We start from the raw sequence: 22,786 nt of genomic DNA on the forward strand, positions 1-22,786 counted from the left end.
TCTGGTAACAAAACATAACTATAAGAAAGTATAAAACATAGGGAACTGAAGCATTCACACAAGTGGTGAAATAAATTTTACTGCGCTGTCCTACAATCTGGCTACCCAAAACCGTTATGTTGATATTTTTGAGGAAGTGGTGGTATTTCCAAGACTCTTCATGTATCAAATACATCAGTACTTACTGGGTAGAGATGCTTCTGTCTTTAGACACAACCAAGGAGTAAAGAACCAAGGATCTCTTCAAGCCTGGTGCATAGGGAAAGCTCAGCCTCCATCCTCAGGACTGACAGACCAGGAGCGGGCTAGTGCCAGCCTCTGTTCCAGAGGACTGCAGCTGTCCAGGAGATGCTCAAGTGAAGGTGGGAAAGGATGGACTCATCATTAACCTTAGGAAAATCAATCTTCAGAGCTCACAGTTAGCCAACTTCTGCATCTTATTGGACCAAATCACTAAAGACTTCCAAACAGAAATGGAAGAAGAGAAAAGAGACGAATAGCCACACTCGATTTTTGGAGGAAATCTCGTTAGATATGCTGGTAAAAGGTAGTGTGTCCTTTCTTCCATTGCTTCATTTTCTGCTTATTTTTTAAGATCCAGTGATGTTCAATCTCTATTAGATTGGACTAAATTACATGTCATAAACATAAACAAGTAAACAAAGTAGACAAGTAAACAAGACCCAAGAAATAAAGGACCTGTTCTTACTTTTCATATAATTTCTAAATCACTCTGTGTTCTTGACCGCATATAAGCTGAATAGGCATGCACATCTGAGGGAAGCCAGGAGGAGGGCAAAGAAGTGGAGGAAAATGGGTGAAAAAAATACAGCAGAGGGCCCATCAGCGGCACTGGTCATTGATGAAAGTGAACTAAGCAACTCAACAGTGATTATGGGAGGGAGGGAATGAGAGAGAAAGAGGAAACAGCTGATACTGAGCAAAAGGAAAGAAATGTACATATCACCCAATTTGGAAGAAACAGATTTATTGTTAAAGTCTGTAGAATTCATAAGCTTTGTAGAACAAGACGATGACAAGATGCATTGGGAAGGTTAAAATGTGTTAGTGACTTTAGCTAAGTATCATTATGCCACAATAGTGTGAAATTTATGTAATTACATAATCTCAAAAAAGAAAATGTGTTACTCTTAAAATATGGACTAAAACCTTAGGTAATGTGTATTAAATTTTCACATTCTTGTGGAAATCTATTATTAAATTCATTTTGAATTTCTATATTAGACACGTAATTTTTTGCGAGCCAGACACCAGTGGCTCTCTTAAAAGGCTTAGATCTGAGGATTACAGTTCAAAATTAGCCTGTACAGAAACATCTATGAGACTTCACCTCTAACTTACAAGTAAAAATATAGAACAGGAGGTATTTGTCAAATGCTAAAATGCCACATGTGTATTACAAAGCCAAAAGAGGGACCTTGGACCCCTGACTTCCAGGGCTGATACACACACACACACACACACACACACACACACACACACACACACAGAAACACACACACACACACAGAGACGTTTTTCATATTGAAAACATAAATTCATCTTTAATTCCCTTTACTTTTGCCACCCAACTCCAATAAACGTCAATCCTGTATTTAAATTTTTTAAAGAAAAAGCAAGTGGTTTCATTTCTCACTAGGGTCTGTGGATGCCACAGTGAGCAGTGCCAATGATGGCAAAGGCTCAACAGAAACACGGAGAAAAGAAAGGGTGAAGAAAGACAGACAGACAGACAGAATAGCCAATATATTAAAGCTACACAATCATTAAATGAAAATCATCCCAAACTGTGAGAGCAGGAGAACAAAAGAAAAGAGAAGCCCACACGTGGCAGGTGAGACACCTCAACCCAGAGAGGGGGCCAGAATAGCAGGAATAGACTATGGATCCCACCCATGCCCCCTGGGCCTGCTGCTCAGGATCTGCCCGTGTTGTTGTTGCTGAATCTGCGCCCAGACACGGGCAAGGCCCTGGGGTATTCCAGAACCACATGCAGTCCCTCATGCTCAAGGGCCAAGTCTCCTTCCTATGATGCTCACTGCCCCATGCCAAAGGGGATGCTAAGAGTATACTTCACCTTCTAGAGCAGGACCCTGAGCCCCATCTTCCCCCAGAGGCGCCAAACCAACAATTTAATGACACATCTAAACCTCCTTGTAAAAGAGCAGCAAGATAAACCCCAATCCAGTAGACAGAAAGAAATAATTAAAATTAAATCAGAATTCAACGAATAAGAATAAAAACACCATAGAAAGAATCAACACAACAGAGGGTTGATTCTTTGAAAAAATTAACAAAATTGACAAACCCTTAGCAAATCTTATCAGAAAAAGAAGAGAACACACCCAAAGAAATAAACTCAGGGATGAGAATAGAAACCACCACAGAAAAAAAAACAAGATTCAGAACGTTATAATGGAATACTTCTCAAAACTTTATGCTAATAAGTTTGAGAACTTAGCAGAAATGGTCCTTTTCCTTGCAAATATCGACATGCCGAAACTAAACCAAAACGAATTAAACCATCTTATCAGGCCCATATCAAGCATTGAAATAGAAACAGCAATAAGAGACCTCCTATCTAAGAAAAGAAAAGGACCAGATGGATTTAGAGAGGAATTCTACAAGGCCTTCAAAGCAGAGTTCACACCAATACGACTCCAACTCTTCAATGAAATTTAAAGAGAAAGTTGACTACCGAACACATTCAAAAAAATTTGACCAATAGACTTCAACAATTCATCCAAAAAATCATACAGCACGATCATACAGGATTCATTCAGTGATACAAAGCTGGTTAATATAATTCATCACATCAACAAGACCAAGGATAAGAACCACATGGTTATCTCAATAGGTGCAGAAAAGGCATTTGAGAAGATCCAACACTCCTTTATGATGACGATTCTGAAAAATTAGGAATCCAGGGAACAGTTTTCCACAATACAGTAAAGTCTGTATATGACAAACCTACAGCCAGCATTATAGTTAATGGTGGAGAACTAAAGCCATTTCCTCTTAGATCAGGAGTGAGAAAAGGACGGCTACTCTCTCCACTTCTCTTAAATTTAGTATTAGAATGCCTAGGTAGAGCAATAAGACAAGATGCAAACATAAAAGGAATCCAAATAGGGAAAGATGAAGTAAAACTCACCTTCTTTGCAGATGACATGATTTTGTATTTAAAGAACCCCGGACTCCACTCCCAAATTACTCAAGCTGATTCAAAACTTTGGCAAAGTAGAAGGGTATAAAATTAGCCCTCAAAAAAGCAATGGCTTCTCTGTATTCCAACAATGAGAAAAGCGTAGCTGAAATCAGGAAAGCTACTCCATTAATTAAATAGCCACACAAAAAATAAAATACCTAGAAATTAACTTAACCAAAGAAGTGAAGGACCTTTATAATGAAAAATTTGAAAAACCTGAAAACGGAAATCAAAACAGAACTTAGAAAGTGACAAATACTCTCATGCTCCTGGATTGGAAGGATCAACATAGTGAAAATGGCAGTACCTCCTAAGGCTATCTAGAAATTCAATGCGATACCTATAAATATTCCAACCTCATTCTTCAAGGAAATAGAAGAGGCAATCCAAACATTCATATGGAACAATAAAAGACCCCAAATAGCAAAAAACAATCCTCAACAGAAAGAACAGTGCTGGAGGAATATCAATACCAAATTTCAAACTCTACTATAAAGCCATAGTAATCAAAACAGCTTGGTACTGGCACAATAACAGACCTCAAGACCAATGGAATAGAAATGAAAACCCAGAAATGAACCTACAGGCGTATAGCCATCAAATCTTTGATAAGGGAGCTAAAAAAATAGAGTGGAGGAAAGACAGCCTCTTCAGTAAATGGTGCTGGCAAAATTCTTGTAGAAAACTAAAGCTAGATGCTTATATATCACCCTGCACCAGAATCAACTCCAAATGGATCAAAGATCTTGGAGTCAAAGCAGACATTCTGAAAACATTAAAGGATGGAATAGGAGAAACCCTAGGTCTCCTTGGTACAGGCCAAAATTTTTTTAATAGAGACAGAGAAACACAACAAATCAAAGAAAGGTTGGACAAATGGGATTGCATGAAATTGCAGAGCTTCTGTATGGCAAAGGACATAGCTAGAAAGATCAATAGAAAGCCCAAGGATTGGGAGAAGATAATAACCAGCCACACATCGGACAAGGGTCTCATATCTAAAATGTACTTGGAACTCAAAAGATTAAATCCCCCAACAAACCCTCAAAGAAACAACTGCTTAATAAACAACTGGTCTAAAGACTTACAGAGAAACTTCTCTGAAGAGGAAAGAAGGATGGCCAATAGACACATGAATACATGTTCAGCCTCCCTAGCCATAAAAGAAATGCAAATCAAAACAACATTGAGAAACCACCTCACCCCAGTTAGAATGGCTATAATCAAGAACTCTAATAACAACAGATGCTGGAGGGGATGTGGACAGAAGGGCAGTTTACTGCATTGTTGGTGGGAGTGTAAACTTGTTCAAGCACTTTAGAAAGTAGTATGGAGGTTCCTCATAAGACTCCATATAGAGCTCCTCTATGACTCAGCAATCCCAGTTTTGGGCATTTACCCAACTGATCACAAACAAGTCCATACTAAAGCTCCCAACACAACAATGATTATTGCAGTATTTTTACCATAGCTAAGATATGGAGCTAGCCCAGATGCCCCTCCGTAGATGAAAGGATCAAGAAACTGTGGTATACATACACAATGGAATTCTATTCCTCCAACAGAAAGAATGGCATGGCCCCCTTTGTTAGGAAATGGAAAGACTTGAAAAAATTATATTAAGTGAAGTAAGGCAGGCCCAAAGATGCAGAGCCAGAGGGCAGAATGGGCTCTGTATTTCTCTAGGACAGAGGAGGCCATCCAGGTAATAAGAAGCCACAAAAAACTGAAGATCTATTTAGACACCTGCCTGACACAGAAATCAGAGTCTGCATCCAGAATCACAGCTCCAGGCCAAAGCAGCAGCAATGTTCCCTGTGACTCTAACACTGCTTCTCCAGCATCCACACCTGATCAGTTCCTCTGAAGACAGCAGATGGATTTGCACAGAGAAATCTGTGGTATGCAGCAGGGAAGATGTGGTCATTGTTGGATTTTACCCCCTCTATTCTTGGGAATTGTTCATTCAAAGCTTGAATGACCCTACCCTGCAGCAACAGAACATTCAGTAAGTGATTTCTTGGCTTTCCTTAAATTGTGAATTTTCTCTTTGGGTTACAGTCAGAGGTGGGGGAAGTTTGGACACAATCACTGATGTCCTCTGCATCTTCTACATTTCCCTCACTACAACAGCTCTACTTCATTTCAGATTTTCCTGATGAATATTATTCTTTCATCCAAAGGTAAAGAGTTTTCTGTCTGTCTTCCATTCCACTCCCCTTTCCAGAGATGTCTGACCACCCCACCATCACTGTGTCTCCTCCACTCATCACTGTTACTCAAGGTCACTGGGGTGACTAAGAGTCCATACGGACACTAATGAGCAATGTCCCCATCCATAGTGCAAAGTCCAAGGACTCTTCAATCAATTCTGTACTTTACACTTTTCAAAACAGGACCAATGTTTGGACCTCCTTCATAGCAACTTTTGTTAGGGTGGACATGCAATTTCTGCTTCTGGAATTATTTTGTGTCAGCAAAGTTCTGGGAATGGGGAGCTGCTGGTCAGATCAGTAATAAGAGATTCAAGACATGTTTGATTTTTTCCCTTTAATTAATGTAAGTAAACATGTGCCCTGATGTCCATGTCTTGGCCTGTGTCCCATGTCATTCCCAGAAGCTCTGCTTCCATTCCTTGTCCTCCAACATCTTTCCAGGTTTATTTATTTTTCCCTGCTCATAACTTCCTAAACTACATTTGAATGTTTTTTTCATATCTATTGTCAGTAATGGGGCTTCAACTCTGGGCTTCGATGCTGCCCCTGTGCTATTCAGCTTAAGACAAGCCCTCCAGTGCTTGTGCCACTTCCTATTTTTAGGTGGTTTATTAGAGATAAGAGTCTCATGAACTCTAATGCCTTTGATGGCTTTGGACACTGATCCTCAGATCTCAGCCTCCTGAGAAACTAGTATGACAGGCGTGAGCAAAGATGCCTGACTTTTTCATATTTTATACACACTTTCATTCATGCATTTGACCCAGATGAGCTCACTACTTTCAGATCTACATAATTCTCTGTAAACTAGAGAAGTCATGGATGAATCTTCTCAGACAAGTTGTGTGGGAACATCCTGTTTGAGGAAGGTTTAGGAGAGGAATACTTTATTAAATAAGAGATATGTGAGGGATATTGAAGCAACTGATCCTGGTGAGGAACTGAGTGAGAAAGATGGGGCTCATGTGTAAACCTAGCATTAGAAACGTACCCCATGGGAGGTGGGAGCTGTCAGAGCTATCCTCTTCTCTGTCCATTCACTAATTGGGCTGTGGATATGTGTGTGTGTGTGTGTGTGTGTGTGTGTGTGTGTGCATGTTCACACATACTCTGATACTCAGGCGTCATCCCAAGTCCTGATGGCTGTCCCTTAGCATTTTTTCTGTCATGACTGGCACTCTACCACTTGACCCACAGCTCTGCACCAGCTTCTCTTGAGTTGCTTGCACATAAGACTGTCACAGACATTCCTGGCCAAAGTAACTACAAAACATAATTCTCCTATATCAGCCTCCTTAATAGTTATAATTACAGGCCTTAGCCACCAGTTCCCAATTCATATTTAGTATAACTGACATTCTAGCTGTCAAGCCTGAGAGTTAAATTGTACACAAGGACATCAGCAAACATCCATGAGAGTTGAGATTCTATGAGAATTTCCCCAAAATGATTACAATGAATGCTAGGAGAACTCATTGTTCTGGAACATTCTTGATTCATATTGGCATGTGGTGCCATCTGGCCTTTGAAATGTCTCTGAATTACACCAGTGGTCTGGCTTTGTGCCTGTCTTTCCAGAAATTCCAGGCAGGCTTCAGTGTTCCTGAGTCTGTAGTGACTTCCACAATGGCACCACTAGAGGGAGCGCAGGCCTTGAGGGAAATCAGCTGAGAGGTGATAAACCACTTTCTTCAGTACCAGAGAAAAGCAAAGGCAATTTTGGTGACAAATACTCTGTGGTTCTAAAAACTTCAAAAGAACTTTAATGAGTCGTGGGTCCAAGTATGCCTCCTCCTGGGTGCACAGGGGGAACATATGCCTCCTCCACAGGGAATGGCCTTGTGAGTGGATTCTGCCTAGCAGTGTCAAGATCTGTGTGCCTTTGTCACAGCCGTGGACACCAGAACTCTATTACACCTGGAATACCAATCTGCAGGGTCACCAAATCAGATGAAGGTTAATGAAGTTTCCCTTGAAAATAGGAACTCTTCACTTGGGATCCTGGACTTTGATCACAGAAAAAAAAATTCTAGACAATCACAACAGTAAGAAAATGTGGCAGAGCTTTCCTGAGTAAGGAAGCAAACAAGCAAGCAGGTAGACAAACAGGAAGCAGAAAGGCAAAGACACACTCTAACTGAGGAGAGACACACAGCTCTTGGGCTGCCAGGGGTATTCATATGGTAAAGGTAGGAGTTCTCACTTCAAAGTTATGCAAACATATGTGTCTCACTTTTGTTCTAATCATTCCTGGTGTTAAACTTTCTGAGTTTCTGTATGTTTTGGGCATTCTTTCCAGATGATTATCCTTGAGGGAAGGTGTGCTGTTGTCTATATTTGGGGTAGGATGTTGCTAAAGTTTGGGGGAGCATCTTGGAGGAAGGCGTACATACAACAAGACAACTGCTATTTCATATGATGAGAAATGCATCTCTCAGGAAGGAATGCAACCTGTCATCTCTCTTTGAAGTAAAGATAGTAGCCCTGTGTTTCTAAATCACATGTTTCTAAGTTGCCTTCTCTAGGACTCATTTTTTCCCATAATTTATCCAGCTTCTTTTTGTGCTCAATGACTTTGGTCCCATAATCTTTTTTTTTAAGTTATTTCTTGCCTTTTCTTTTTTCTTTTCTTTGTTTATTGTGAAAATACTGTACAGAGGGGTTACAACTACATGGGCAAGATAATGAGTACATTTCTTATCAAGTATTGTAGCCTCCTCCTTTGTTTCCCCTTCCCATCCCTTCCTATGCTCCCCCTACTCCCCAATTCTCCCCCCCCCCCCGCACGGAGGTTGTAAAGTCCATTTTCGACATAAGGACTTGTACATCTCATTGTTGCAATGGATCCAACTGTATCCCTATTTAAATGATTTGTTTTTCCCCTTCCCCTCCACAAATTATACCGATATGAAATAAAGTGAAAGAAGGAGTTATACTGTGGGGGAGGGACATACAAAGAAACAAAGAAATAATCTTATAAATGTGTTAGGAACAATCACATGAAAGAAAAAAACATTTGAATACATATTTTAAGGTTCATTTTCCTAACATCAACTCATCTGACCTTTTCTGCTTGACTCGGACATATACTAGGTATTGCAAATAAGGGAAACCATGGGACCTATGTTTCTTTGGGCTTGGCTTACTTCACTTAATATAATTTTTTCTAAGCCTTTCCACTTCCTAAAAATTGGAGCAATGTCATTCTTTCTGATGGAGGCATAGAATCACATTGTGTATATATACCACAATTTTTTGATCCATACATCTACTGAGGGGCATCTGGCTTGATTCCATATCTTAGCTATAGTAAATAATGCTGCAATAAACATAGTCGTGGTGGTAGCTTTATTACGGTCTTGTTTGTAAGCATTTGGGTAAATGCCCAACAGTGGGATTGCTGGGTCAGAGGGGAGCTCTATGTGGAGTCTTTTGAGGAACCTCCATACTGCTTTCCAAAGTGGTTTAACAAGTTTACACTCTCACCAACAATGCAGTAAGGTTCCCTTCTGTCCACATCCCTTCCAGCATCTGTTGTTTTTAGAGTTCTTAATTTTAGCCATTCTAACTGGAGTGAGGTGGTATCTCAATGTTGTTTTGATTTGCATTTCTTTTATGGCGAGAGAAGTTGAGCATGTGTTCATGTGTCTATTGGCCATCCTTCTTTGCTCTTCAGAGAGGTTTCTCTTTGAGTATTTAGTGCACTTGTTTCCTGGGCAGTTGTGTCTTTAAAGATTTGTTGTTGGGGTATTTAATTTTTTGAGTTCAAGGTATATTTTAGATATGAGACCCTTGTCTGTTGTGTGGCTAGTGATGATCTTCTCCCAATCCTTGAGCTTTCTATTGATCTTTCTAGCTGTGTCCTTTGCCATGCAGAAGCTCTGCAATTTCATGCAATCCCATTTGTCCAACCTTTCTTTGTTTTGTTGTGTTTCTGGGTCTCTACTAAAAAATTTTTGGCATGTGCCAAGGAGACCTAGGGTTTCTCCTATTCCATCCTGTAATGGTTTCAGAGTGTCTGCTTTGACTCCGAGGTCGTTGATTCATTTGGAGTTGATTCTGGTGCAGGGTGATATACAAGGATCTAGCTTTAGTTTTCTACATGTAGTTAACCAGTTTTGCCAGCACCATTTACTGAAGAGGCTGTCTGTCTTCCATTCTATTGTTTTAGCTCCCTTATCGAAGATTAGATGGCTATAGGTCTGTAGGTTCATTTCTGGGTTTTCAATTCTATTCCATTGGTCCTGAGGTCTGTTCTTATGCCAACACCAAGCTGTTTTGATTACTATGGCTTTATAGTAGAGTTTGAAATTTGGTATTGATATTCCTCCAGCAGTGTTCTTTCCGTTGGGGAGCGTTTTTGCTATTCGGGGTCTTTTATTGTTCCATATGAATTTTTGGATTGCCTCTTCTATTTCCTTGAAGAATGAGAGTGGAATTTTGATAGGTATTGCGTTGAATTTGTAGATAGCCTTGGGAAGTATTGCCATTTTCACGATGTTAATCTTTCCAATCCAGGAGCATGGGAGGTTTTGCCATTTTTTAAGTTCTGTGTTGATTTCCTTTTTCAAGATTTTAAAGTTTTCATCATAGAGGTCCTTCACTTCTTTAGTTAAGTTAATTCCTAGGTATTTTATTTTTTGTGGGGCTATTACAAATGGAGTTACTTTCCTAATTTCAGCCACACTTTTCTCATTGTTGGCATACAGAAAAGCCATTGATTTTGGGGGGTTAATTTTATAACCTGCTACTTTGCCAAAGTTTTGAATCAGCTTGAGTAATTTGGGAGTGGAGTCTATGGGATTCTTTAAATACAAGATCATGTCATCTGCAAAGAGGGAGAGTTTTATTTCTTCTTTCCCTATTTGGATCCCCTTTATGTCTGCATCTTGTCTTATTGCTGTAGCTAGGCATTCTAATACTAGATTGAAGAGAAGTGGAGAGAGTGGGCATCCTTGTCTTGTTCCTGAGTTAAGAGGAAATGGCTTTAGTTTTTCACCATTGAGTATAATGCTGGCTGTAGGTTTGTCATATACAGCCTTTATTGTATTGAGGAATGTTCCATGGATTCCTAATTTTTCCAAAACCTTCATCAGGAAGGGGTGTTGGATCTTGTCGAATGCTTTTTCTGCGTCTATTGAAATAACCATGTGGTTCTTATTCTTGCTCCTGTTGATGTGATGAATAATATTAATTGATTTGCGTATATTGAACCAGCTTTGCATCCCTGAAATGAATCCTGTTTGATGGTGGTGTATGATTTTTTGGATGAATTGTTGAAGTCGGTTGGCCAAAATTTTGTTGAGAAGTTTTGCATCAATGTTCATCAAAGAAATGGGTCTATAGTTCTCTTTCTTTGATGAGTCCCTGCCTGGTTTTGGGATGAGGGTTATGATGGCTTCATAGAATGTGTTCGGTAGTGAGCTTTCTCTTTCAATTTCATTGAAGAGTTGGAGGAGAATTGGTGTGAGCTCTGCTTTGAAGGCCTTGTAAAATTCCGCTGTAAAACCATCTGGTCCTGGACTTTTCTTAGCTGGGAGGTCTCTTATTGCTGTTTCTATTTCAATGCTTGATATGGGCCTGTTAAGATAGTTTACCTCATCTTGGTTTAGTTTTGGCATGTCAATATTTGCTAGGAAGAGGTCCATTTCTGTCAAGTTCTCAAACTTATTAGCATAAAGTTTTGAGAAGTATTCCCTTATAATGTTCTGAATCTTGCTTGTTTCCGTGGTGATGTTTCCATTCTCATCTCTGAGTTTATTAATTTGGGTGTGTTCTCTTCTTTTTCTGATAAGATTTGCTAAGGGTCTGTCAATTTTGTTAAATTTTTCGAAGAACCAACTCTTTGTTTTGTTGATTCTTTCTATAGTTTTTTTGGATTCTAATTCATTTAATTCTGATTTAATTTTGATTATTTCTTTCCGTCTACTGGATTGGGGTTTATCTTGCTGCTCTTTTTCAAGGAGGTTTAGATGTGTCATTAAATTGTTAGTTTCAGATCTCTCCAATTTGTTGATGTAGGAGCTCAGAGCTATAAACTTGCCTCTGAGTACTGCTTTGCTGTGTCCCAGAGGAGCTGGTATTTTGTGTGTTCATTTTTGTTGAATAGCATGAACATTTGAATTTCCTTTCTAATCTCTTCCATGACCCACTCATGATTCAGCAGTGTGTTGTTCAGCCTCCATGTGATACCGGACTTTCTTTGGTGGCTTTTGGTGTTGAGTTCTAACTTTATTCCCTTGTGGTCAGAGAGAATGCAAGGTATAACTTCAATGTTTCTGTATTTAGACAAGTTTGCTTTGTGGCCTAAAATGTGGTCTATTTTAGAAAACGTTCCATGTGCTGCTGAGAAAAACGTGTATTCTGATGCTGCTGGGTGAAATGTTCGGTAAATGTCTGTTAAGTCTAGTTGATCTATGCAGCTGTTTAGATCTGCGGTTTCTCTGTTGAGTTTTTGCCGAGTTGATCTATCTAGTGGGGAGAGTGGTGTGTTAAAATCCCCAACAATTAATGTCTTTGGATCTATATGGGATTTGAGGGAAAGTAGTGTTTCTTTGATAAATTTGGGTGCTCCATTGTTTGGCGAATAGATATTTAGAATTGTAATATCCTCCTGAAGGAGAGATCCTTTAATTAGTATGTAGCAACCTTCTTTATCTCTTTTCACGAATTTTAATTTGAAGTCTATTTTATCTGATATTAGGATTGCAACTCCCGCCTGTTTATGTGGTCCGTTTGCTTGGTAGATTTTGTTCCAGCCTTTAACATTGAAAATGTGTTTGTTTTTACGGGCAAGATGTGACTCCTGCAGGCAGCAGATAGAAGGGTCTTGTTTTTTAATCCAACTAGACAGTCTATGTCGCTTAATTGGAGAGTTCAGTCCGTTAACATTAAGAGATAGGACTGAGAGGTATTTGGGAGTTCCTGCCAATGTATCTACCTTCTTGGGGGCTGCGAAAACTGGGTTCTTCCTATGGTTCTTGGATTCTCAGTTTGGGTGCAGTTTCTTGGCCTTTATTGCGGTCTTGTTGGTTTTCTATGTGTAGGACATCTTTAAGAATCTTTTGTAGGGCTGGTTTGGTGGAGATGTATTGTTTCAATTTTTCTTTGCTATGGAAGGTTTTTATTTGGCCTTCAGTTATGAAGGAGAGTTTAGCTGGGTACAGTATTCTTGGTTGATAGTTGTTTGTTTTTAGGGCATGGCATACATCATTCCAGGCTCTTCTTGCTTTGATTGTCTCTGCTGAGAAATCTGAGGTGACTCTAATTGGTTTCCCTTTATAAGTGATTACCCTTTTCTCTCTGACAGCTTTAAGGATCTTTTCCTTGTTCTGAGTTGATCCTGTGTGGATTATAATGTGACGGTGGGATGTCCTATTCTGGTCTGGTCTATTTGGGGTTCTAAAGGCTTCTTGTATCTGGACAGGCTTATCTTTTTGCATGTTTGGGAAGTTCTCTGCTAGGATCCTGTTAAACAGATTTCCTAGACCATTAACTTCTGTTTCTAGGTGTTCCTCTACACGCATTATCCTTAGATTAGGCCTTCTGATGGTGTCTTCCAGGTGTTGGATAGATCTATCATATTTCTTGGACTTGTCTTGGATGGTTGTATGTTCTTTCTCTATAATATCTAGGCTGTCTTCAATCCCTGAGATTCGATCTTCTGCATGGTCTAACCTGCTGTCAAGACTCTCTACTTTGTTTTTTATCTCTTTTCCTTCTAGTTGGTCAGCTTTGATGGCTTCAAGTTCTTTGTTGAAGCTCTGTTTTAGGTCTTGTATGAATTTCTTTACTTCCTTAATTTGGTGTTCAGTGTTTGTCATCAAATCACTTAGTTGATTGGTTATGGTTTCTCTGGGCTCCCATTCCTTCTGTTGGGTTCCATTCAGCATTCCCTTTGTGGTCTCCCTGACTTCCTTCAGCTCTTTGTTAATGGATTCCATGAATGCCTTTAGTGATCTTTGTGTGTCTGTTGGGTTCCATTCAGCATTACCTTTGTGGTCTCCCTGACTTCCTTCAGCTCTTTGTTAATGGATTCCATGAATGCCTTTAGTGATCTTTGTGTGTTCTCTACCTGGTCTCTCAATTCCTGTATTACTCTTTGATTAGCTTCCTCCCGTTCATGGTATTCCTGCAGATCTCTTTGAGTGTTCTCAGCCTGCTCACGCCATTCTTCCCTTTCTCTTTGAGTATTCTCAAGTTGTTCACGCAAATCCTGTATCAGTTTTTGAGTAGCTTCCTCACGCTTATGATATTCCTGTATAAACTTCTGGGATGCCTCCTCTCTCTCCCTATCACGCTCATACAGAGTCCTTTGTACGTTGTCAAACTTTTCATTTATCATGTTTGCCAGCAGTGTTTGTAGAGCTGTTTGGGAACTCTCCTCTGGATTATTCACTATCTGTTCTAACCCCTGATTATCAGGATTGGGAATTGAGATACCCGAATTTGCCATTTTTCTTGTGTTTTTCCGGCTTACTCTGCCCATTTGAGATGAAGATAGCACCAGTTTTGTGCTAGAACACTATCTTAAGGCAACCATCAACCAAAGTTTGCATTTGTACAGTCAATAGTCTACAGATACAATCTAGTTCAACAGATACATCTATTCGACATCAAACAACTATATGTTAAAGGACTTCGAACCGCAGAGAAGAATTTGGAAAACCAGAAATTATTAGGGTTAGGGAGAGATGTGGGTAAAAAATAGGAATAGATTGGTGTGGGGAGGCACAGGGAGAGTTAACTATGTCCTAATCACAATGCAGGAAATAGGTTGGGTAGGATGTAAGTAGAGAGAGAGAGAAAAAGAAGAAAGGGAAAGGGGGATGTAAGGAGACCAGGAAAAAAAATAGAAACGTAAAAATTAATGTTATTTTAGAGATTAAAAGACCATCTATTTATAGAGGAATATAGAGGACATAGAGTAGATGAGAAAAACTTTAAAAAAATGCTTAAAATATTATATAGGTATAAAGAGGTAGTACTGCTATTAATGAAGTTAAGTCTCAGAGGTTTTGAATTGAGTAATAAGTTTGTGGATTAAGTGTGTACACAATGGGGGATAGGGTCTACTGGTTAACTACGGCTTTATCTGAGGATGTGCAGGACAAGAGTTAAGTCACATAAAGATGAACAAAGAGGAAAAGATGGAAAGGATAGGAAAGTGAGAAGAAAAGATCAGAAGTTCAGTAGAGCTAGAAAAAAAAACAAAAAGATAATTAAGAATGAAAGAAAAAGAGAAAGAAGACAAGAAAAGAAAAGAAAACACACATTCACGTATTCCTAAAATAAAAATTATAAGAGGAGAAAAAAAAAAAAAGTTAATGGAAAACAATTATTTTTTCAGAAGAGGCAAAAATTAAAGATTAATAAAAGTTTTAGAAAAGCAAAAAAAATTTTTTATATATATATAAGGTAACAAAAAACGAAAAAAAAACAAAACAAGAAAAAGAAAAAAAGAAAAGAAGAAGAAGAAAAAAAAAGTTCTTTGATTTTTTTTTTTTTTTGGGAGGGGTGGGAAGAGTCCTGTATCTCCCTTTTGTCTGTAACCAGAGTCTGGTTGGAGTCTCTGGTCAGGTTGAGGTCCTGTGGCTTGATTGGTTTCTTAAGTCAGTTTGTTGAACAGGCAGAAAAATGCTCTGCTTTACCCAAGATTTTGAGATCCCCCTCCCAGGTTAGTTTACTGGGAGGGTGATCTGCTTTGAGAATCACAAAAGAGGGGGATGCAGTGATGAGGCTAGGTTTTGGGTAGAGTTGAGGCCTTTCAACGAACAGTAGCTTTTCCCTGGGGCTATTTTGTGAAAAAAAAACTCAGAGCACCCAGCCTGGAGAAATTCTCAGGGTTTCTGTTTTTCAATTGATTGTGGTGGCTGCTAGAGGGAGGGGCAGCCTCTGGCTCTGGTTACCCAGTGAGGAGAGCCACTCCAATGGCTGGCGCCTGAGCTGGGTGACTTTTCCCTCGATGGAACTCAGTCTGTGAGGTCACTTCGCCGTTGAGTTCTTGTGACCTGCTAAATGACTAGTTTTATTCCAAAGCCTGAGCTGGAGCTAGCCGTTCCTCCGAGCTTTGTTGGTATCCAAGATGGAGATCACCGGTGCTGGGGGGGAGGGGTGGCCTTCCCTCCTCTGCTCCCAGAGAAGGAGTGAGGAAGTGGGGCTTCTACTCACGCGGAGTCTTGGATCCCGGGTCATCTCTGGTCTGCAAAGTGCAGGATGAAGTTGTCCGCTCCTTGTCGGTTCTTGCTGGTGTTGAGTAGAATCCGCTCGTCCGCTGCGTCTGGCTCCTACGTCCCGGACTGCGTCTCAGGTATGCCTCCGCGGCGGTGGTCGCCGCTGCGACCCTGCCGCCGCAGCGGCAGCTGCTCAGATGTGTCTGCTTGGCTTCCCCTCTCTTGACTAACTCTCTGTCCTGTGATGGCACACTTGGTGTGATTCTCTGGCTTGGGAATGTTCACTGGAACTCTGAAACTGTTTTCTATGCAAGAGCTTGTTCAGATTCCAGCTTCTCCTCCGCCATCTTCCCGGAACTCTCCCGATACTGTCGAGCTCTCTCAATTCTAAGACTCCAATTTAGAATACCATCCTGTTGGAAGATAGGATCTATACATACTACTGTGGGTAGAGATAAGCACTTGATTCAAAAAAAAGTCATGAGATTTGCAGTTAATCATTTGTGATAAGCATATACCTACCCAAAATTTGTGACCTTTGTGCAGGATCAACTTAAAGAAATACCAATTGCTTCTCATCCTGCTGCTGGCTGTGGAGGAGATCAACAAGAATCCCCATCTGCTACCGAACATGACTCTGGGGTTTGAGATCTATACAGCACATTACTCAGGTACTGATCTGTTAGAGGATCCTCTCATCTGGCTCTGGGAAAAATAAAAACAGCCCCAATTACACCTGCAGAAGAGACAGCAAAGCTTTAGCAGGACTCACAGGAACCTCAAGCACATCTGTTCCAATCGGGACACTGCTGGACCTCTACCAACTTCCACAGGTGAGGCTGGGAGAGGTGGGCAGATGTGAAACTATGTCCACATGGACTCTGTCCTGGACAGGCTGAAGAGGTATTATCATGAACCCTTCCATATGCATAATCTCACAGGGAAAAGACTCCAAAAGTTGGTGGAACATACACATTTTCTTTGCTCTAAATAAAAGGAGAGGTTTTAAGAAAGGAAAGGATGACCCAAAGCTCTGAGCCTTAACCATACATGTATGCAAAGTGCTTGGAACATGGGAGATGACTTTGCAAATGGGATAAGCAAACTTTTGCTCCCACCCTTCCCAGTTTTTGTTTAGCTTACATCAGGACTGAGACTTGCCTATTACCATCCTCTTCCTGGTGTTGTGTTCATTTTTTCCCTGTAGTTCACTTTTGGGGCTTTTGAACCTCTCCTGAGTGACGATGGAAAGTTTGGGACTGTCTATCAGATGGCAGCCAAAGACTCAGATCTAGCCTGGCCATGGTCTCTTTGATGCTTCATTTCGGCTGGACCTGGGTGGGACTGTTCATCACTGAAGACAACTATGGTGTGTGGTTCCTCTCAGAATTGAGAGAAGAGATGGGCAAGAGTAGAGTCTGTTTTGCCTTTGAGAACATGATCCCTTACAATGCCTTTACAGATTACTCAGATGATCTATCCACGTATTGCCAGCTAATGGACTCATCAACCAATGTGATTATCTTTTATGGGGACAGTAAATTTCTACTAAGCTTTATTGTTAAATTTGGGCACATTTTAATTACAAGGAAAGTGTGGGTCATGAACTCACACTATGATGACATCACCATTGGTAAAAGATAATTTCTTTTTTTTTTTTTTTTTTTTTTTTTTGGGTCCGGTTGCAGGGCCTGAACTCTGGGCCTGGGCACTGTCCCTCAGCTCTTCAGCTCAAGGCTAGCGCTCTACCACTTGAGCCACAGCGCCATTTCCGGCTTTTTTCTTTTTGCTTATGTGGTGCTGAGGAATCGAACCCAGGGCCTCGAGCATGCAAGGCAATTGCTCTACCACTGAGCCACCTTCCCAGCCCCCGGTAAAAGATATTTTCTGATCCACTCCTTCCACGCATTTCTCACCTTCTCTCATCATCATAGAAACACTTCTCTGTTCACCAATTTTATTCTGAAAGTTACCTTGTCAAATAACTTAGGAAATAATTCCCTTCCTAGGTCATGGATTCAGTCTGTTTATAGCCTACTGATTAAGTCTGACTGCAGAGACTTGGGGCACTGCTCATACAATGTCACACTCCATTGGTTGCTGAGGTATATTTTTGACATGACCATGTCAGAAGAGAATTACAACATCTATAATGCTGTGTATGCCTTGGCCCACGCCCTCCACCAGATGTTTCTTTGTCACATGGAGGAGCCACTAGGGCACAATGGTCAATCAAGGGCATTTCTCTCTTCACAGGTAATGGCTTTGGTTTTGGGTGACCTACTCTAGGCATATAGACTTTCTATAGAAGATTTCATTGCAGATGGAACTAGGTCATCTGGCTCCATTTTGGAAAATATAAGAAACATTGGGCCTGTCATACTCTACATGAGTGAATGTAGAGCTGTGAAGACAATGTTCTTGAAGAACGCTGCATCCATGAAAAGGAAGTGCTATGTCTTCTGTCCCCATCCACACTATGTGTGGAAAAAGCCGTCCCCTTTTCAATATATCCAAGTTGTCCTTGTAACTTTTTAAAATAACAGATCAAGGTGACTAATTCTTGAAAACCTAATATTGTCTGGACACAAGTGGCTCACACCTATGGCTTACTCCTGACTATAGTTAACTATCAAAAGCCAGAAGTGGAGCTTTGGCTCAATGGATAGAATGCATACTTTGAAAAGAAATTAAAACCACCTCGATTTGAGTGTCTAAGCCCTGAGTTTGTGTCACAGGATAAACACACACACACACACACACACCACAATGAACTAAGTCTTGCTTAAAGTAGTCTTTCATAATTGTCATAAATATTTTACTATCCTACTTAGTTTATTATTCCCCTTATTTCAGACTGACTCTCTGATCACAATCATAAAATAAGTGATTGGAATGCAATTGAGAGTCTTTGAGGTCTGTCATATGATAATTCATTATTTTGTTAGATGTAGCTGGAGTTGCATTCCCTTGAAATTGAGTTTCTGCATCCCATCCTGGATACCCAGGTTTTAGAACTTGGTAACGCTTTAGTCTGCTGTGGGCCTGCAATTGATACAGTTGGTTGGATTCCTGTGGTGTGTATGAATCAGGGGATGGGAATGAAGTGTAATCCATTGTTCTGGGGTTCTGTGATAACACTGGGAAGCACTTCACCATACTGTAATGTGTCCCTTTTAGCTGCATCCCTTTTTGAAGAAGATCCAATTTACCAATCCTGTTGGAGACCAAGTGGTTTTGAATGAGGAAAGGAAATTGGAGGCAGAATATGACATTAAGAGCTTTTGGAATTTTCCAGAAGGTCTGGGACAAAGGGTGAAAGTTGGCGAGTTTTCTCCATCTAGGCCATATGGTCAACAACTGATTTTGTTTGAAAATCTGATAGAGTGGCCCATAGGAATTACCAAGGTGGGTCATTTCTACTTTTTTTCCTCTCTCCTTTTTTAAAAAAAGGATTGTTATTAGGAAGTAGTTGTAGAAAGAGCTTACAATTTCCTTAGTCAGGTTACAATCACAATGCTTGTAGACACTGTCACTACATCCTATTTCTCCCCCAGAGTTGGTTGTTTCTAAGCATAATGTCATAATCTATGTATAAATAAGCAATAAGCTTACCCTTTTTTTAAAGCTTGTTCAATAAAACTATGGTTCAATCGTGTACATTTCACCACTTCCTGTTTCTGGAAGTTTCTTACTAACAGATTCATGTAGGGAATAGGGGAACATTTCATTATCAATATGTTGTTCTATGTTTGCATATTGAATATCATAAAAGCTAAATGCCACTTGTGAATCATCTTTCCAACACTGTGACCAAATACCTGAGGGAATCAAATGAGAAGGCAGAAGGGCTTGCTTTGCTTCTGCCTGGAGATTTCAGACCATGCTTGGGTAGATTGTTGCTTTTGGATCCGTGTTGACACAGGTTGTAATGAAAGGAGCATCTGCCAGTGAAGTTCACCCACCTCATGGCAGCTGGGAAGTCAAGGGAGTGAGATGTGAATAACCCTGGATACAACAGCACCTTCAAAGCACTTAGCCATGCTTTAGAGTGTTGATTTAAAGTTTCCCCTAGTGATGTTCTTCTTATGAGAGAAAACACATCATCACCTGATACAAGAATGGGATGTAGGGTTAACTCCCATTTCCTAATTTCCTAGAATTAACATCCACCTCTTCAAGGCTCCATGACTTCCTGATAGCGTGAGGGCCTGGATGTCGATTCTCCATATATTCTTCAGGTCATGTTACATGAAACTGTAAGAAGGCTCAATCAATTCATTGGTTGTATGTATTTAAAGATTTTGTTTTTGATGATCTTTTTCCTTAAAGTGCTGGAGTGTCTGGGATTTCAGGTAAAAGGATGAATAGTACTACCCTTCATCTGAATGTTCCCAGACTCCTCAGTCTGTCTGCACTGAGAACTGTGGTTCTGGATACAGGAAGGCCTCTGTGGAAGGAAATGCTACCTGTTGCTTTGACTGCATTCTTTGTCCAGAGAATGAGATTTCTAATGCAGACAGGTGAGTCTGTGACTTATAGAGAAATTCCCCATCTCACCTTCTTAGCCTTCAGTCCATCCAAACCAGTGGAGTGATATACAATAAAACAGCAGGAACACACATGCACCTTCACCCAAAGTTCTATGACTATCATTAACCATACTTCTCCTTAGAAGAAACAACCCACTGCCCCTCCATTACAATACCCTGTTCCCCTCTCCTCAGTCACATGTTTTTGTATGTAAAGAAAGTATATAAAAAAGAAAATATCAAGGATTAGTTGTTGATGGTTGAAATGACATGCAAATCTAAATGGAATTGTGGATGTAACAGAATTTCATTTGTGAATGCTCATTGCCACTCTTTCCTAATTAAATGTTATTTTCTATTTAGCACACCTAATAATACAAGGGGCTTTTGGGCTTTTTTGTTTTTTTTTTTTGTTATGATCACTCCATATCTGACACTGGCACTAGGTTGACTAACAATTACTCAAATACCATTGATTCAGAAGTAGTTCACCATCTCCATTTCGTGTCTCTTCTCCTTCCTCAAGCTGAGCTTTCTGAGATCCTCTCATATCAGTGGAGGAGCATTGTTCTTTCTTTAATACATTTTTAGTGTTAAAATCCTGTACAGAGTGGTTACATTTACATCGGTAAGGAAATGAGTACATTTCTTATTGAGTATTGTTGCCTCCTCCTTTGTTTTTCTCTTACCATCTCTTCCTTCCAACCTCCCCAACTCCTCCTCCCATAGATCAAATGCTCAGAAAGTTTGTTTGGGGTAAGTAGTAGGTTGAGTTTAGGATTAAAACTTCTTTTTAAATTGAAGTGCTTGGGCTGATTCTATATTTTCCATTATTTCTTGAATGAGTAGCAGAGAGCCAGAGTGGTATGGCCTGTCAAGAATGCAGCAGGAAGGCTAGGTAATTATATATTGCACCTGTAATCCAAGTGACTCAGGCAATTGAGATTTGAGGATGGAGCTTCATTGCAATGATGAGCAGGAAACTCAGTAAAAATCTTTTCCACAATTAAGCACCAAAAGAGCTGGAATTTGAGCTGTTAGTCAAGTGGTAGAGGGGTAGTTTTGAGAATGAATACTCTGGAAAAATTCCTAGGGGCAGAGTTCAAGCACTGGATGAAAGACAAACAGACAGACAGACAGACAGAAAAAGAAAGAAAAAAGAAAGAAAGAAAGAGAGAGAGACGAGGGTGATGTGAGGGAGTGAGGGAGAGAAGGAAGGAAGCGAAATAAACAGAAAAAAGAGAAAGGGAAGAAGGAAAGAAGAAGAAATGTGTGAAAGAAAGAGAATTCAGGTGAACGTATTTTGATACAGAGAGTTATACTAGTTGGTATTGAGAGCAATACAGGTTAACTGGTGAATCAGGGGAAATGAGCTGCTTAAGTAGAGGAGGATGTGAGGAAAGAGAAATATGGAAACCAGACTAATAGTGATTCTCACTCCTCATCAGACATGGAGCCGTGTGTCAGGTGTGCAGATCATCAATTTGCCAACACCCAGAGAAACCACTGCCTCATGAAAACTGAGGCCTTCCTGGCTTATGAAGACCCCTTGGGCCTGTCTCTGGTCTGCGCGGCTCTCTGCTGCTCTGCACTAACAGCTGCTGTTCTTGGGGGGTTTATCAAGCACCAAGACACCCCTATTGTCAAGGCCAATAACCGGGCACTCAGCTACATCCTGCTCATCTCCCTCACCTGCTGCTTCCTCTGCTCCTTGCTCTTCCTTGGCCGTCCCAACACAGCCACCTGCATCCTGCAGCACACCACATTCGCAGTGGTCTTCACCGTGGCTGTCTCCACGGTCCCAGCAAAGATCATCACTGTGCTTCTGGCCTTCACACTCACTGATCCAGGGAGAAGCATGAGACTGTGGCTGTTGTCCGGGGCTCCTAACCTCATCATCACCATCTGCACTCTCATCCAAGTGACTCTCTGTGGTCTCTGGTTGGGAATCTCTCCTCCTTTTGTGGACATAGATGCACACTCTGAACATGGCCACATCATCATCCTGTGCAACATGAGCTCTCTCACCGCTTTCTTCTCTGTCCTGGGATACCTGGGTGCCCTGGCCCTGGCCAGCTTCACTGTGGCTTTTCTGGTCAGGAACCTGCCTGACACCTTCAATGAGGCCAAGTTCCTGACCTTCAGCATGCTGATGTTCTGCAGTATGTGGCTCACCTTCCTGCCTGTCTACCATAGCACCAAGGTGAAGGTCATGGTGGCCGTGGAGGTCTTCATCTTGGCCTCCAGTGGAGGCCTCCTGAGCTGCATCTTTGCCCCCAAGTGTTACATCGTCTTGATAAGACCTGAGAGAAATTCACTGCACAGGTATAGGGAGAGAACAACTGAAAGAAATAAATCTTAAGATGGACATAAATTTTGTCTAGAATGCTTGGAGGGTCTGAGACAAATCCATACAATTTGGTCAGTCAATAACCATTTGAACTCATTCATTTTGTGGGTTGTGTTAGAGTTAGAGCAAGATTCCAACTAGACTGTCTAAATTTGTATTTCCTCCTGGATATCCTTTGTTTCCTCCAATGTAATCTTCCTTTTATGCTATCAGTCGTCCTTTTAATTACAAATCTACTGTGATTCTTCCTTTCCCTATATGCAGGCTATAATGATGCTTTAATATCA

At 40.6% G+C, this 22,786-nt stretch overlaps 1 protein-coding gene across 1 annotated transcript; it reads left to right on the forward strand.

The window, feature by feature from the left end:
• Window positions 1-4,874: 4,874 nt before the first annotated feature.
• Window positions 4,875-22,511, forward strand: LOC122119623 (vomeronasal type-2 receptor 116-like). The gene is made up of 8 exons (XM_042693627.1): window positions 4,875-4,934; window positions 5,071-5,237; window positions 16,164-16,288; window positions 17,080-17,250; window positions 17,749-17,873; window positions 18,798-19,025; window positions 20,016-20,140; window positions 21,578-22,511. The coding sequence occupies exons 1-8, from the start codon at window positions 4,875-4,877 to the stop codon at window positions 22,509-22,511; spliced, it is 1,935 nt and encodes a 644-aa protein (XP_042549561.1).
• Window positions 22,512-22,786: the final 275 nt, after the last annotated feature.

The sequence above is a fragment of the Dipodomys spectabilis genome, unplaced genomic scaffold, assembly GCF_019054845.1.
Source record: "Dipodomys spectabilis isolate Male_0828 unplaced genomic scaffold, ASM1905484v1 ptg000173l, whole genome shotgun sequence".
Lineage (NCBI taxonomy): Eukaryota > Metazoa > Chordata > Mammalia > Rodentia > Heteromyidae > Dipodomys > Dipodomys spectabilis.

Bases quoted from the DNA above. Each gene is read 5' to 3' on its own strand.
- LOC122119623 (XM_042693627.1), top strand. From the start codon at position 4,875: ATGCAGAGCCAGAGGGCAGAATGGGCTCTGTATTTCTCTAGGACAGAG. The intron at 19,026-20,015 runs GTGGGTCATTTC...GAATGTTCCCAG, and splicing joins GGCCCATAGGAATTACCAAG to ACTCCTCAGTCTGTCTGCAC. The intron at 20,141-21,577 runs GTGAGTCTGTGA...CCAGACTAATAG, and splicing joins GAGATTTCTAATGCAGACAG to TGATTCTCACTCCTCATCAG.